Raw genomic sequence first — 17,040 nt, 5'->3', positions numbered from 1 at the left:
ATAAGCTTTTTAAACAACACAAGAAAGAATTATTAATTTCCACTTGTCATCTAAAGAAAGAAAAAAAAACCAAACTTGAAAAACATAGAGATAAATCTAATGAGAAATGGGGAAACCAGAGTTTCCACACAAATGTAAACAGAAGTGCCATGATAGCTTCATACCGCAGACAGACAGCAGAGAATATCTGCAACACATGAGGCGATTCACAATCAAAATAAAAATCAAGTGGGCCACGCAATGTGAAAATTAAGGTGTTCCGTTAGGGCCAGCGCCTGCTCCCTATGAACGCGAAGGCACGTTTGTACGATGGCGAAGCGCGAGAGAGTGACCTCAAAAGAAATAGGGCCCGGCACTCTGCATGTCAAATCATCCTATGAAGACATTGAAGTTTCAACATCTGGGTCAAGTGGTTCTCAAGTTATTGACTGGAAATGGCTTTCCATGTTCATGCCCCTTTGACCTTGACCTTTACCAAAGTGACAAAAAAATAAATAAGGATCACCTACTCTGCATAACCAATCATCCTATGAAGTTTCAACATTCTGGGTCAAGTGGTTCTCAAGTTACTGATCGGAAATGTTTTCCATGTTCAGGCCTCGGTGACCTTGACCTTTATTAGAGTAATCCGAAAAAAACAAAGGGCAAAAACAACTAGAGTTGTCACAAGAGTGACGAATTATACCCCCACAATATGGCCTTGTCACAGAACTAAGCCAATGTCAAAGCCGAACTTGCTTGACCTTTGACCTACTGACCACAAAATCTGCTAGTCATGATCAACCTCCCTATGAAGTTTCATGATCCTCCGCCCAAGCGTTTTCAAGTTATTGTCCGTAAAAGGTTGAAATGACCTTTGACCTTTGGAACTCAAAATCAATATGGGTCATCTGCTTGACATGACCAACCTCCAGATTAAGTTTCCTGATCCTAGTCCCAAGCATTCTCAAGTTATTGTCCGAAAACTGTTTAAATGTTCTGGGTCACTGTCACCTTGACCTGTGACCTACTGACCTCAAAATCGTTAGGGGTCATCTGCTAGTCATAACCAACCTCCCTATCAATTTTCATGATCCTATGCCCAAGCATTCTTAAGTTATCATCTGGAAACCGTTTAAATGTTCCAAGTCACTGTGACCTTGACCTTTGACCTACTGACCTCAAAGTAAAACTTGGCCTGTATTTCATGTTGTAACACCTGTGTACCAAAATTTATGATCCTTGGCCCAAGCGTTCTCAAGTTATCATCCGGAAACCATTTAACTGTTCTGAGTCAATATGACCTTGACCTTTGACCTACAGATCTCAAAGACGAACTTTACCTGCATTTCATGATGTTACACATGTGTACCAAAATTTATGATCCTAGGCCCAAGCGTTCTCAAGTTATCATCCGGAAACCATTTAACTGTTCCGAGTCCCTGTGACCTTGACCTTTGACCTACAGACCTCAAAGTCGAACTTGACCTGCATTTCATGATGTTACACCCGTGTACCAAAATTTATGATCCTAGGCCCAAACGTTCTCAAGTTATCATCCGGAAACCGTTTAACTGTTCAGGGTCACTGTGACCTTGACCTTTGACCTACTAACCCCAAATTCGAACTTGACCTGTATTTTCTGATGTTACACCTGTGTACCAAAATTTATTTCAATTGGTCAATCCTTTCTTGAGTTATCTTCCGGAAACCATGCAAAACCAACGGACCGACCGACCGACCAACCGACCGACCGACCGCCAAGCTCACTCCTATATACCCCGCCAAACTTCGTTTTGTGGCGGTATAATAAGTCTCCCCCGTGGGTGGGGGAAACATAATTACCAGACTTTACCTCGATGTCCAAAACGTTATCCAGATTAAACTGACTTTCAAAGTCGAACCCGTTTGCATCGACAGGCTTAATATCAACTTGATTGTTTCCTCGTGAAAAAAAGCGTTTGCCATTTTTAACAACTTGTATATAATGTAGTGATGAACTGCCACCCGTTTGAAATTTGAATGCACGAAAATTTCGGGTAATACCACTAGCCGATACAATGTATCTACAAAGGCACACGATAATAATTTAATGTTTATCTTTCGAAAAAAAATATTTATGTCTATTTATTTATTCATTCATTTATTAATATATTCAGTGCATTTATCGCCGTATAAGTCAGATACAGTTACTTGTTTTTCTTCAAAAGTGTCCCCTTACAGTCGTAAGAAACCGTTTCGCTAGGACGAACACCAATTTTTTCCTCGGCTTCGCCTCGTACAATATTGGTGTTCCTGTAAGAGGACACTTTTGAGGAAAAACTCGTACTGTATCTATATTACATATTATTCATCGTATGCAGTACCCGGTTGGTAGTAGTGTAATATATCAGTGGGAATTTGTATAAAGATTATGTGCCATTTTTGAAAAATTGTTCACGTGATTTTTCGGACTATATTGTGTTTTTATCAAAATATGGGAAAACGGGTAGGCTTTTTTTCTTTTTGAATCAAACAATGTAAGTTGTAAATTTCTCACTTATTCAAATTACGCCCTATGTGAGATGGTGATTATGTATTATGTGAGATGGTGTTTTTGTGTTTCTAATTATTTAAGGTTCATGTAAAGCGTTTGAGACCACCCCGGGCCTGAGGCAAATTTTCATTTTGGAAATTATACCGGACAGACTCATGATATTCATAACATACATATACAGAGTTATTCAGAAGAAGTAGAAAATACTTTCTATAAAGGCCACCTTTTTTGGTAATATGTATTTTGTCTTAAAAAACGTGTACTTCAGCTGTCCACATTCTATTTTATAGAAAATATCAAACTTCTTTTTCAAAAATATATTTTTCTAAGTTTGTTTTTGTTGTGTGTCTTACCTACTTACCTAGGTACTTCGGGAAATGAAAAATAGTTTACTTTTATATTTGTTGAAATACTGCAGTTTTTTTGTCAGTTTGACAGCTCTACTTTCACTTTCATTTTGCAAGTTTTGCATTTTTTTAAACGTACATGGTTTGTAACACTTTCAACACCCGGAGAACCTGGACAAATATCTTAGACACACAATGATTATAAAAGTAATGACAAAATACTTCTGAAAAAGAAGCTTTATACCTTCTACAAAATAGAACATGAACAGTCAAAGCACATGTGCAATAAGACAAAATGTGTTGTTCAAAATGGAATAATCTGTCTTGAAAATTTCTTCTACTTGTTATGAACATTTTGGTGTATTCTTTATGATAGACCAAGGCCTATGTGTCGAAAAAAACTAAAACAAAAAATCACCCGAGGGGTTGTTTCAAAAGACTTCACATGAACCTTAAGAATGTTGATGTAAATTCCTCAATTACTGAAATCATTAAAGATTTAAAAGCATTAAGTATTAATTACATTTACGTTATGTATAACTACATCTTACAGCTTAATTCAATTAGCAAAACAACTAAACTTGTGATATATATATGCGTACGAAGGTGAACTTTCACTTTCGGCAATTTACCTCCTGTGCTGATACAGGTGAATGTTTTAAGGTAGTGAACCCGTAATAACTGATCACGATCACTTATTTCCTTACGATTACGTATCCGTTTTCGTTTTCGGCAACACTCGGCCAAAACATAAAATTATTTTTACAAACAACCGGAGAATACCGAAATCTCATACGGAAAATAACGTAAATGAACGGAAATAGCCGATTGTCATTATTGGTCCACTGCCTTAATTTATTGCAACAGTAGTCTTAAACATTTACCCTGCTAAATTTATAAAATGAACTGGCTTATCTTCAGTTGGGCAGCACCATTCATTATTCGAATTGGTGTTCACTGAAAATTGCAGCCTTGATCTTGGTCTGCCGCCAGCACCCTAATCGAGGAAGATACAATGTTACAGATGTAATTGACATCAGTGCGCAAATTAGTAATATGACAATGATAAAACCCGATTTTACAACAAAAAAAATAAATAAATAAACAAATGTACAAAACACGGTGTTTGTTTGCTCAAGTTACGTAATAAAATCCAACTTAAGAAGTATAACGTCATATAAAACAGTTTTCAATATCTTTATCATTTGATCTACATTTATAACATTGCGTTTTAAGATTTAATTATACATTTAGTTTAGAGCAGGAGGAAGAGATTGTGGGTGTGGTATAGGCATAGGATGTGGATGTGGCTGTTGCGGAAGTGGACCTTTTGCTAGATTCTCTCTACTCCTATTCAACACTATTTTTCTGGTATGTATATACAACTTTTTGCCGAAAGAAATCTTGCATGGTGATCATAAAATTTGTAACCAACAGCAGCAACAACAAAGGTCTTTAATCCAAATCTTTCTCTTTTTTATATAACAAATAACTAATTCAGATCTTATTTACGTATCTTCATATAAAATATAACGTTAATTTTTCCTATACCTAATATGGGGTTGGGGTTGAATAGTTCAAAATTAAATGCCAGTCACTACCCGAAAATGCCGCATACTTGCTCCTGTCCGCACAATAATTCTCTAGTTTCGGATTTTTGGATTCATTTTGGCCCTATTGTGATGAAATGTTCAAGCTTACATGAACCTTCATTGAAAAAAAATAGTACTTGACTCATATGAGAAGGAGTAGACGTGACATCGACTTCCGGGTTGACCGGCCGTCACCGGAAACACTACACGACCGCTCCCCTACTTTCGTCTTCGGTTTTTATAACTTGTCATAAAAATAAAGCACTTGTTGTACACAAAATTGCCCAAAATAAATTGAAAACTGAACTTATTCTTTAATAGAGTTGTTAAAGTTTGACTGAACAAGTTTACCATGTATTTCTTTTAGATTTCCGGTTTAACATTTGTCGGACTCGGAATATGGGTGAAAGTGGAGAAAAATTTTGTTAGCTTGCAAGACCTGGTGGATCACGGAGCAGGTGACAGCACATTGAGCAACGCTGGCTCAGTGCTTATAGGATTTGGGTTTTTTGTGGCAGTTGTCAGTGCGTTAGGGTGTCTCGCTGTGTGCTGTTCCAAAAAGAAAGCCATAATCTCAGTGGTAAATCATTGCATTTTCCGATTAATTAAAATGAAGATTGGTGCGTTTGCATAGTTTAGTTTAATGTAAAATACACATTTTCTTATGAACACATTTTCACATTTTTTGCGGAATCAAGAAACCTTTTACAACTATCACAGAGGGTCATTTACATGCCGTTTCTTTGAAATCATGTAAGTTAGAATTTGTAATTGTTTTACTTCCCTTTCTAAACTGAAGCAAGAAACATTTAGTTACTTTTGCAAAGGATCTGCCTGTGATTTTTTTTCATGTACTTTTGATGGATCAAGGATACTAAATATAGATTTCCAAAAGGAAATATTGTGATTGAAAAGGAGCTTCTTCTGTATATATACTATATTGAATATAGTTAACTATACTAAAGTAGTATTTAAGTGCCATGAGGCGGTCGAGAAACGTCGAAAGTTACCTTAAATAAAGCTTGACCGGCATACTGGCTAAGGCCGCTTATTTTGACATAATTTGAATAATTTTCAATGAACATCTGCCTTGTAACAATTTTGTGCACCTTTCACTATAGTATGTTTTTCATTTTGGTTACATGATTTATTAATAAACCAAAAGATAATGGTATAAATGAAAACTGAAAAGTTCATATATTAATTATATTTTCAGTACACACTCCTTCTCATTGTGATATTTTGCTGTGGAATAGCAGCCTCAATTATATATGGTGTCTTCAGAGGCAAGGTAGGTATTGAACGATCGTACCGCAAGGTAGAGTTATAAAACGGTTCTTGGATCAAATATATCGACCTGTTCATTATTTGTAAATCTTGCACTGTAGATTCATTCACTGTTTGAAGATACGGATAGAGATCTCTTGCTAGAGGGTAACAATTCAGGCGGTAGCGAGGCTCTGCCGAGTTACCACAGGACAGTTACCCGGAGGCGAGATATTCATCTGCACCTTCGACTAGTGATAGAGTCTTTGTCTTGCACACTGTATCCTTCGATTAATAGAACAAATGAAATTAAACAAATGCTTTTCTTTTACGCACTATTGTATCACAGTAGATTATGAATTTTGGTTCTCATTCATAATTCAAAAACGTGAGAGTCGTCTTACACCCCGGGATCTGAGACGAGTTTTTCCAGCACAAGCAAAAATACAAGAAAATTCTGTCTGGCATGCAAGACTGACATTCTTGCATGCTGGACATGATTTTGCCGGTGCTTACAAGCCAGGATATAAGATGACCCACGTGCTGTAAATCACGAATGAATGCGTAAATTCATATTAATTGCTACTATAATAAAATAGTAGTTAAAAGAAATGCTTTCGTTTCACTCTATTTCTTCTATTAACTGAAGAATATGACAGTCAAGAAAAAGAATCTTTCACTAGTTGAATGTGCGAATGAAAATATCTGGCTCTTTGGTAACTAATTTGCGATAACTCGGCAGAGCCTCGTTACCGCCTAAACAGTTACCCTCGAGTCAGATATTTCCATCCACACCTTCAACCAGTGAAAGATCCTTATGATATTGGTGACCGTTTTATTATCGCTACAGCTTACGAACACGGCGACACGAGAGCTCAGAACACCCGTGCACATCGTGCAGCATCATGTCCAAAACACATACTCAACTTCTTAGCCTGAGCACTTTTCAACGAAAATATGTCTGTTGTCAAATCGGGAAATAAAATTAACGAGAAGTTTAACCAGTCTGTGATAAGTTTAGCCTTTCCTTTCCTCTGATTGAAACGGCTACCATCTTCAACTGAAATTCAAATTAATGTAAGAAAAAGTACTCATAAGAAAAAATAGGCTATCCCCTGGAGTATCAGGATTGGATATGTGGGTGTGTGCTATTCTCGTTGTTGCTTTTGCATGAATGAATTATTTGTCTACATCTTTCAAGATTTGACTTAAAAACTAACAAAAAATGTATCGATCACTTGTTCCCATTAAATTTTGCATTCATGACCACGGTCAAGGTCAAGGTCAGTACCAACTTAACAACCGTTTATATAAAGCTTTCTGATTAAGGCAGATTACCTTCAATGTGCTAATGTGTTTCCATAGTAACTCAGTTTTAAAGACAGCATAGGAAATATTGTGATAATTTCCTGATATCTTAAAATTGTCTTTATTCTTTGTCGTCGTACGATCTGAAGGCCAGTCCCTTTAACATAAAACAGATAAGTGAAGATAGATTTGCAAGTTACAAGTTACATATTTTATACATTATATGTTAATAAAGGTAAATAGAGAAGGTTGTTTACTTAAGACATTACAAGGATGGAGATGACAATTGTGCTTTATTTTTCCAGATAGATGATACCCTATCAAATGCACTCACAAAAACAGTAAAATCATATAAATTAGAAAGCGAATACACCAAAGACTGGGATTACGTGCAGACTTGGGTAAGTAATACATACAAAATGAAAAAGGCCGAGCCATAAACCAAAAGGCTGTACTCGTTAAGTAGAAATTTATACAATGTCTTTATTTTATTCATACGAAGTCAAACATGCGAAATAACTTCTTTCTTAGATATAGACAATCACAACTCTGTGCTATGGAACCGAATCCGGAATTGAAAATCACGACATCTTGATTGCGTAATCAATCTGTATGTTATCTTTTATGAGCCAGTCAATGGTAAAATTGAGCAAATAAATGGTAAAACTAAACCAGTTAATGGTAAAATTGAGCCAATAGACGGTTAAACTGAGCCAGTAAATGGTAAAACTGAGCCAGTAAATGGTAAAATAGAGCAAATAAATGTTAAAACTGAGCCAGTTAATGGTAAAATTGAGACAATACAACTGTGCCAGTAAATGGTCAATCTGAGCCAGTAAATGGTAAAATTGAGCAAATAAATGGTATGGTAAAACTGGCATAATGTTAAAATTCAGAAATTAAGCAAATAAACAGTAAATGGTAAAACTGAGCAAATAAATGGTTAAACTGAGCCTATAAATGGTAAAACTGAGCCAGTAAAAAAGTGAAATCTTAAGTATTAGTGACTCATATCAAATGAAAATATACTTATATTTAATAAAACAGAACATTTGCCAGTGTTGATATATTTTTGAAGTTATACTATTTTATGTTTTGATCGATTGAATATTAACTTATTCTTGCATAAAAACTACTTTCTTCACTGGATCCGCCCATGTATTAACGGGAGAAAAATCGTGTGCAAACAAGGCAATTCACGTGCTGTTAATACATAATTTTTATTTTAAAACTGCTTTCCAAGGGACATACAATTTCTTTTTACACTAGTATAATGATAGTTTATGTTTGACAGTTTTGACAGATGTAGAAATGACTGTGATAGGTATGTAGAAATTACTGTGATAGGTATGTAGAAATGGCTGTGATAGATATGTAGAAATGACTGTGATAGATATGTAGAAATGGCTGCGATAGTATGTAGAAATGACTGTGATAGATATGTAGAAATGGCTGTGATAGGTATATAAAAATGGCTGTGATAGGTATATAGAAATGACTGTGATAGGTATATAGAAGTGGCTGTGACAGGTGTGTAAAGAAATGGCTGTAATAGGTGTGATAGGTATGTAGAAATTACTGTGATAGGTATGTAGAAATGGCTGTGATAGATATGTAGAGATGGTTGTGATAGGTGTGATAGGTATGTAGAAATGAATGTGATAGGTAAGAAGAAATGGCTTTAATAGGTAAGTAGAAATGGCTGTGGTAGATATGTAGAAATGGCTGGGATTGGTGTGATAGGTATGTAGAAATGGCTAAGATAGGCATGTAGAAATGGCTGTGATAGGTATGTAGGAATGGCTGTGATAGACATGTAGAAATGGCTGTGATATATATGTGTAGAAATGGCAGTGATAGGTGTGTAGAAATGGCTGTCAAAGATATGTAGTAATGTGACAGGTATGTAGTAATGGCTGTGATAGGTACATTGTAAAGACTGTAAAGCTGAACTGTGATAAAAAGAATATTACATCCGAGTTCCTCAACACTGAATTTATCAAACTCTGGATAAAATGATGAAATGATCGGCAGGGCCTCGCATTCTTTAATTTTACCACCTTGTTAAATAAATTCGATACTGAAGGATACTCTATTGTAAAAAAGAATTTTTGAACATGTTACCGCAAAAACCAGACTGTTAAAGTAGTTAATACCTTACTAACGTGTAATCGTTTATTAGGCAATATATTATATATACCAAGGTATTTTCAGATGAAATGTTGTGGATCTACCGGACCTAAAGACTATAAGGATGTCAAATTCCAGGAGCCGGTAAGAGTCAATTTCAGTTTCAATTTATCTTTGTAAATTTGTCACTGAAGTTAAGAACTTTCAATGAGTTTCGTTCCTATAACCTAACTGAATGCATATTGAATCCAGTTTCAGTATGGTGGTGGCAGGAGACGTCTTCGTTGCCTCTTTCCAATTTTGAAAAAAAAAATCGACTGATAACTAATTGAAAAATTGTCACCTTCCTTAAAAATAATAAGTTCATACTATCTAAGTGCAGTTCTTTTTGTATTCACTCTACGTGTACGTAAACTATATGAAATGAAAGCAAACACACTCGTAAGAGCGTTATGGATATAATTAAAAAAAAAACTCGAAAGCGTACAGAGGAAAAAAAAACAAGATATTGATTTCTTGTTACTTCCACTGATTTAAATCATGACTTAAATTCTTTCAGAGTAAGTACGTTCCAGAGACGTGTTGTGTTTTGACCAACAACGATCCCGAACAACCAAAACCACGAAACGGTACACAGTGTCAGATGGACGCACAACAATATCTCGAAGGAAATATCACAACTTCACAAGTTCTTCAAACAATTGTAACTTTAGATAAATTATACTTTGACTACCATTTTACGTACAAGCTTTGGGTCACATAAACCTAAATAGTATAGAAGAGTAAACTGAGCTCGTCTTGAAAACAGAAACGAATGCTAACTTGAAGTTAAATTATTAAGAAAGAAAATGTTTAGTTTTTTTTTTATCCGAAACTACTGCACCAGATATTCATTTTGCAGAAACTCTCTGCTAATTCAGTAAATACAATACTTATCACTTATATGGCACAATCAGTCCGAATACAGGATTATCCGTTTAAAGTAAAATTGTCCAAAAGGTCTGTGACAAGCTATAGTCCAATCCAGATTAATTCTTTTTGAATTTTTAGCACTTAGATCAAAAGCAATATTTAACAAAACATTCAAAAAGCTTCTTTGATACACATCATAATGAATATATAAGACAAAATCCCAAAAAGATGCATATTAGTGAGTTATTTCCAGTATCTCAAACTGTCATGTTTATTATTTATTTCACGTTTACAGAATGTCAAAGCCATTTTCAGTTCGTGAGAGGTAATATACCATACGCATGATCAACTTGATGAAGAAAAACAAAATTTTAGGTCGTGACCTCGTAATGATTCTCGGCAGTTTCCGTGTAATGACGTACTTTCGTCATGCTATTCGGCATTCTTCGGATGTAAATATACTCCAATGCATACATGGCTTTCCGTGAAAACGGAGATTGCCGAAGTCACATACGGAGAATACGAAATTTGCCGATGGTCATAACGGGTCCACTACTTCCTCAATCTGACTTTTACAGGGATGCTACCAAAGTCTTGAAGACATCATCGATGCCCACCTTGCGGTGATAATAGGTGTAGGTGTTGCAATAGCCACACTTCAAGTGAGTTTTCAGTGTTGTATATTCTGCTCCTTTTGGATCTTGGAGTTCTTTAAATATTGCTATAATATATATAATAGAGTTTCGTTTTGGTAATTAAAACGTATGTTTTAGTCCATGAGGTGTTAATTCAGTTTTGCTGTGTACAGTTCTGCTCATGCCAGTGCTGGTTGGGTGCTTGAAGGGTTATGCATATTTAATTACCCCTCATGGACAGACTCGGGCGCACTGAGTCTGCTGCAGCATTGTTTGGTTGGATTCTATGCTTCCAAAGGGTCATTTTATGGATATTATGAACATATTTGCTATAAATCAAGGCGACTTTTTTGCTAGATATCTTGGTAGAGACATATTGGATCTACTTTTTGTAAGATATCATGGTGAATGTAAATTTGATATTTCTTTTAAGTGAACTTGTCACATAAGCCAGTTATCATTTAGAACTTTCTTTTACCAAATATCGTGGTGGAATTTAATTATTAACATTTCTGTTAGTATGTATCTGTTAATAAAACTAATACAAAACAATTATTCCAACCGCTGAGGTTAGATGCAGGCGCAATTTTTATCAACAAGATAACCATTTTTGATATTGTTTGATTATCTTTTACTTGGACGAACATTAATTCTGTATTTTCTCTATTATTCAGTTGCTTGGAATTTGCTTGGCCATAGGTATATGTTTGGAGACGTCGGATCGGTAAGACCCCAGTGATAGACAAAGTTATAGCCTAAGGACACATTTCTACCAGCATCTCACAACGAATGTCAAAACGATAAAAAAAAACTTCAAGCCAGGCTATGAAACGGTGTACAAAAATACGACATAGAAGATTTAAATTAAATCTCCATCATTCATTTGTTTGATAGAAAAAAAAATGTAAAAACGTGAAGTTTGTCTTTTAAAAGTGACGTTTCCATGGCAACGTGAGCACAGTGAAATAGCTAGCCAATATACTGCTGGACCCGAAGATACTTTAGATGTTTTTGAACTGCATATAAACATTTATTCTTTCTTTCCTTTTTTACGAGCAATTATGCTAAATTACACGATAATCAATATGTCTAGGTATACACAAGATTATAAACGTATGAATTTTGTCACTCCCATTACTATACATTTTGTGATGTTATACCGGTATGTACATGTATTTTGAACACTATAACTTCTCATATTGACATTGTCGTCTGTAGTATGCTTATTGATGTTTTGTTTATAGCTAACAATTTATTATTAAAAATAAAGATTTTATCGTATACCTTTAGACAACTGACCTTTATTTAATATCAAAACTAAATCATTGCTTTTTCCTAACAAAAAGACAGAGGTAATAAGTTAATAAATAATAAATTTTGGTCAAATACAACGCTGTTAGTTTTTGTGGCAAGACAAGAAATGTCTATACTCCTGAAGAGTTCGAAAGAACAGAGACGTCTGCGCCGAAAATGCGGTCACATTGCTAATTGTTAGAAGGTATTAAATGTCTCCGCTATCATTTTCTATGAAAAAGTAACAGTTTATAACATACTGTTATTAGCATGTCTACCTTTTCGCTTCCTTCGAGACTACCATTGCCTTGAAGGTCTAAAAAAATACCCAAAAATATGGGGTTGACCATAATGCAGTGAAACCATGGTCAAGTGACTGAGATACGTGATGAAAACGCTAATATTGCGTAGGTAGTCATCAGGAAATACTCCTTTCACTTTCATTTTGCAAATCAACCGATAGCTAAATTAACATCATCTTTACGATCAAACATCAAAAAAGATTATATCTGGCATGAAAATGGCCTTTACCGGGCGGGAAAATTGCACTTTATATTGATATGGACTACATTCAAGGGGATCACGGAGGCACTGGCGCCAGATCAGAAAGAAATGCCTCTGTACATGTTATACCCTACCCCTAGATATTCTATAAGAACCATGGTCGTGAACGGGAAAATATACTAACCCATTTCAATCGCGTATTTCATATCTAAAACACGCAGTTCAGTAAATGTGTACTATTGATATTAAACAAGTGGTAATTTATCTTCCGTTGTGTACCGGTCACATTTCTTCAATAGTTCTTATCTTAGAAAAACAACGTGTAGTTTACAGTTTTTTCACAGGTACACAAAAAACTTGCTTGAACTTCCCTGGTGAAGTTCCGTTCTAGATTATAGACACACTCTGATTGGCTGATGTGAAAATGTATGTCAGTCGTCATTTTACTACACGTGTACGCTAAAATGTTTATATGTAGCATAAATGTGCAAAATGAATTAAATAAACAGAATTGATGTATAACTATGTATGATTTCAAATTCAAAACCATATACAAGATGAATTTCATTCATCATTTCGAGTCTTTTCGTAAAACTGTGAATATATTGCATTCTGTTTTTGTTTGTTTACATTTCGCTTAACATGTGCATACTGTCGTGACCTCTAGACCGGATGTTCATTAGGGAAGTTCACGCAAGTTTTTTCTGTAACGTTGACTAAAGCATAAACTATACGGAGCATCTCTGCAACATGGAATATTGAGACAAGGTGACTGGTGCACGATTGAAGATAAATTATCGCTTGTTTAATATCAGTAGTACACATTTACTGACCTGCGTGTTTTAGGTATGAAATACGCGATTGAAATGGGTTAGTATATTTTCCCGTTCATGACCATGGTTCTTATAGAATACCTAGGGGTAGGGTGTAACACGTACGGAGGCATTTTCTTTCTGATCTGGTGCCAGTGCACGGAGGCATATCCGGCAAATTACTACCTTCATGCCCAAAATAGGACCCGTAAAGAATATCGGTTATTTCCGTGCGGTCACGTATTCTTCGTACAGGACTTCGGCATTCTCCGTCTGGTTGCTCATTGAAGATACATAAGCTGCCGGAGAATGCCGAAGTAGCATCGGGAAATTACGTAATCCCACGTAATTTGCCGATTGTCATTACAAGTCAATTACCTTACCTTGGAATTCGTCACAGGGAGACTGATACTTGATTTCGTGAAATGCTCTTCCCAAACATGCGCTCGCAATGCCTAAATAAATTGTGAGACATTTTAATTTTCGTTTTTTGCTATATATTTTACATATACACAATACACTATCATACAACCGGGTATAACTTGTCTTTGGTAAGTGAACAGAAAGAAAAGTATTTCATGCTAATCGCAAAATATAGGTCATATATTTAGAACTGTAAAGCTTAGAACAATCTACATCATCCCATTTGCTAGTGCAACATTAGGTAGTTGAAAATTCCTGTGTATTACGAACACTTTGAAACGCTATTAGATATTTTCAGCTTACTTCGACACGTACTGCGGACCACGGACTGCGGGCTTACTATAAGGGTTTTCTCAAACTGTATATGAGGAAGTTATGCATAACTAATGCCGTAATACTGTTTCCATGTAAAATATCTAAGAAAAGACAGTTATAAGATTATGAGGTTATTTAACTTTGTTCTGTAGGCCTACAATACGGAGATTTATTCTATATCTATTTTATATATCCAATCGTGAACGTTTATTTGCCACACGTGACCGTACAATATATTACCTTATTGGACGCACGTGCAAAAAAACTGTATTTTTTCGTATTTGGACGGTTCAACAGTCCCATGTTAATTAAACATATTTTATTGCTTATATATACATGTGTATTTACAGAGACAAGACATTTACGATATATTGAAAAACAAAAGGGTTGGGCCCAAGTTCTTACAACATTAGCGATCGGCCCTACCCTACATAGAAAGAAAATATATATTGTTATTTAGTAATGGCATAATTTTAATCTATTTGTAACATGCATACATTATAAGCAAAACGAAAAAGGACATAAAACGTTGAGTTAGAAACATAATAATTTGTCAGTAGCTTAAACAAGTACATATTTATAACTTTGGATAAGGCTTTAGGATCCAGCCAAGAAGTATCCCACCCTTGATCAATGGATTCGTTTCTGCCAACATATACATTTGCAAAATAGTGGCAGCACGGCGTATACACATAGTAAAAAAAGTCAAGCGTTGTGAAAACGTTCCGTAGTTTTAATGAACTTTTGAACAGCTGTAAATACTTTTTGATTATTTTCAACGTCTAACAAATCACTACCGACAAGTAATAGATTAACATTAAATGGATGAAAGATTCTAGTTTCTTCAAAGAGTATAATCCTTTGAGGTTTAAATATGGGACAGTGAAATAGGTAATGATCAGCATCTTCAAACGAGTATCCACAATTACATGTCGCAGTTTCCCTCAAAAAGTTCCTGAACAGATCACCATGCAAATTACTACAGTTATTTCTAATGCGCGCATGTAGAACAGAAACTGAAAGTCTGTTTCCAAACAAAAAATGCTTAGGTACTTGTGGCGCTTTAATTTGAATCGCGAACAGCAGTATCAAGTGTATTCCATAATTCGGTAGCAGAAGGTATAAATGATTTATTGTATGTCTCTGCACAGGCGCTTAAAGCTCTATCAATAGATATATACATTACCATACCCCACCCACCTAATATACTATGAAATACTAACTGGATCTCTTTCAGAGATCTACGACCTCTTCAAGAAATCTAACCTGCATATATTTTATTGATTGAGCTTCAGACGTCCTGTGGTCTCTGTACGTGGATTTACTGTTGTATAATTGTTGCTATTCCTTAGTGGATAATTTGTCGTTTCTGAAATTACTGAAGTGAAGATATTTTCTACATATTGTGGAAGAAGACCATTTTTTGCTTTATAGACCGTAACCAACTTCTGATTTTTTCGCCTGTCTGAAAGGGAAACCCAACCTACTTCTTTAATCAGAGAGTTGATTGAAACCGATCGCGTTAAACCTGTTACTACGCGAGCGGCTCCATACTGTAACTGTTTTAAAGATTGTCATTAAACACAAGTGCTGGCTTATTATCTATATTTGTTGAGAAAAACTTGAGAGTTTGGTTATGCGTCTGTATAATATATATGTGCGGAGGCAGAAATACAATATTCAATAAATCATTTTTAATTTGAACTAAAATAAAAAAAGATATAGAATAAAAAGGTTATTTAACATTGTTCGACTACCGTATTTAATATGAACAAGAAGCTAGAGGCTTGTTCTTTTTTTATTAGAAGTGCTGCAACTTATTTCTATGCTGGCTGTCAATTTCCTGAAATTCTAGCCAGTTTTCGCTAGCAGTGAAAACGGCTGATGATTCAACGATCAACCGATACCCTATAATCCAGGATTTGAACCGATGACCTCCTGTTGAAGAGACGGACACTGTTCCCCTGTGCCGCAAGAGGTTCGCCTATTTTAGCTCAGAATGGGATCACAGCAATATAATTATGTTACAAGTGATTACTTATTATGATAATTGAATATTTGGTATCAAAGAATGTATATAGTTTATATGGAAACATGGAGTTTCGTATTATTGCACTCGCGACGTACTGTCTGAACTGCTACTTTACGACACACAGTAAAAAAAAGGTCGCACGTGCTGTTATATATATTTATAACAATATTCAGTTTTATACGTGTATTGAATTCACTCAGTTTTCACGTTCACCCTATCGTGATATAGATGATGGCTACATTATGAATTTTTAAACCAATATAGACATTGAGTTTTCACGAGTTTAAATCTTTGTTCAAGTTCCCTGAAGCAGAGTATCTACACATACCGTATAGGCATATGTTCGAAAAGGTACTCGACTAATAGATAAATTCTAAGGCTAGTCTCGACTACTAAGCTGGTTGAATCAAATGACCACAGAGGAATGCTCAAATGGTGGCATTGGAGTTGACCAAGTCAAAATATAATTTCGTTGACAATTCTTTGCATGTACTGGCCATAACACATTTTTGGAATATAATCGAAACTTTGACCTTGAATGCGTCCCAGGCCCTTTATTCACAAAAAATTTCGGTCTCAGCTGGGTTTTAAATTGAATTTTTTACAGCTAGTTTTAACGGTACTTAAAGTTTAAATTCCAGTTGAGAAAAGAGAATCCTTACTGAATAGTTACTTGAAAATAGTCATAAATTTAAAACTTAAATTTTAACATGCAATTTTAATATCAATACATATGTTTCATTACCAAACTCAGCTGAGATTCAAAATGTTTTGAAAACAGAAGTCCATCTTTGCGTGGCCTCAGTCATTAAGACCGAGCTTGCCTGACCATTTTTGGTTATGGGTTTACCCGCTACCAAAGTTACAAGTGTAATTCTGACAATTATATAGCTTCTTTATTTTATTCCAAATTACTTCCAAAGGATGTTCATGTGCTACATAAAATAGTCCTATTC

At 35.2% G+C, this 17,040-nt stretch overlaps 1 protein-coding gene across 2 annotated transcripts; it reads left to right on the top strand.

Moving 5' to 3' along the window:
- Window positions 1-2,320: 2,320 nt before the first annotated feature.
- On the top strand, window positions 2,321-12,096 carry LOC123536604 (tetraspanin-6-like). 2 transcript variants are annotated; one of them, XM_053529027.1, is made up of 9 exons: window positions 2,321-2,467; window positions 4,117-4,233; window positions 4,822-5,034; window positions 5,671-5,745; window positions 7,334-7,429; window positions 9,243-9,302; window positions 9,718-9,861; window positions 10,649-10,732; window positions 11,380-12,096. In XM_053529027.1, exons 1-9 carry the CDS (start codon window positions 2,456-2,458, stop codon window positions 11,431-11,433), a joined length of 855 nt encoding a protein of 284 aa, XP_053385002.1. In that variant the 5' UTR covers window positions 2,321-2,455; the 3' UTR covers window positions 11,434-12,096. The 2 variants fall into 2 exon arrangements, with proteins under 2 accessions (XP_053385002.1, XP_053385003.1); XM_053529028.1 differs by lacking the exon at window positions 5,671-5,745.
- The last annotated feature ends 4,944 nt before the right edge of the window (window positions 12,097-17,040 follow it).

The sequence above is a fragment of the Mercenaria mercenaria genome, chromosome 17 (assembly GCF_021730395.1).
Source record: "Mercenaria mercenaria strain notata chromosome 17, MADL_Memer_1, whole genome shotgun sequence".
NCBI lineage: Eukaryota > Metazoa > Mollusca > Bivalvia > Venerida > Veneridae > Mercenaria > Mercenaria mercenaria.
Note: the sequence above shows the minus strand (reverse complement) of the source record. Positions and strands in the feature narration are given on the sequence as shown.

Excerpts from the sequence above, each read along its gene's own strand:
- LOC123536604 (XM_053529027.1), top strand. Across the intron at positions 9,303-9,717 it reads ATGTCAAATTCCAGGAGCCG|AGTAAGTACGTTCCAGAGAC; the intron begins GTAAGAGTCAAT and ends AAATTCTTTCAG. Across the intron at positions 10,733-11,379 it reads TTGCAATAGCCACACTTCAA|TTGCTTGGAATTTGCTTGGC; the intron begins GTGAGTTTTCAG and ends TCTATTATTCAG.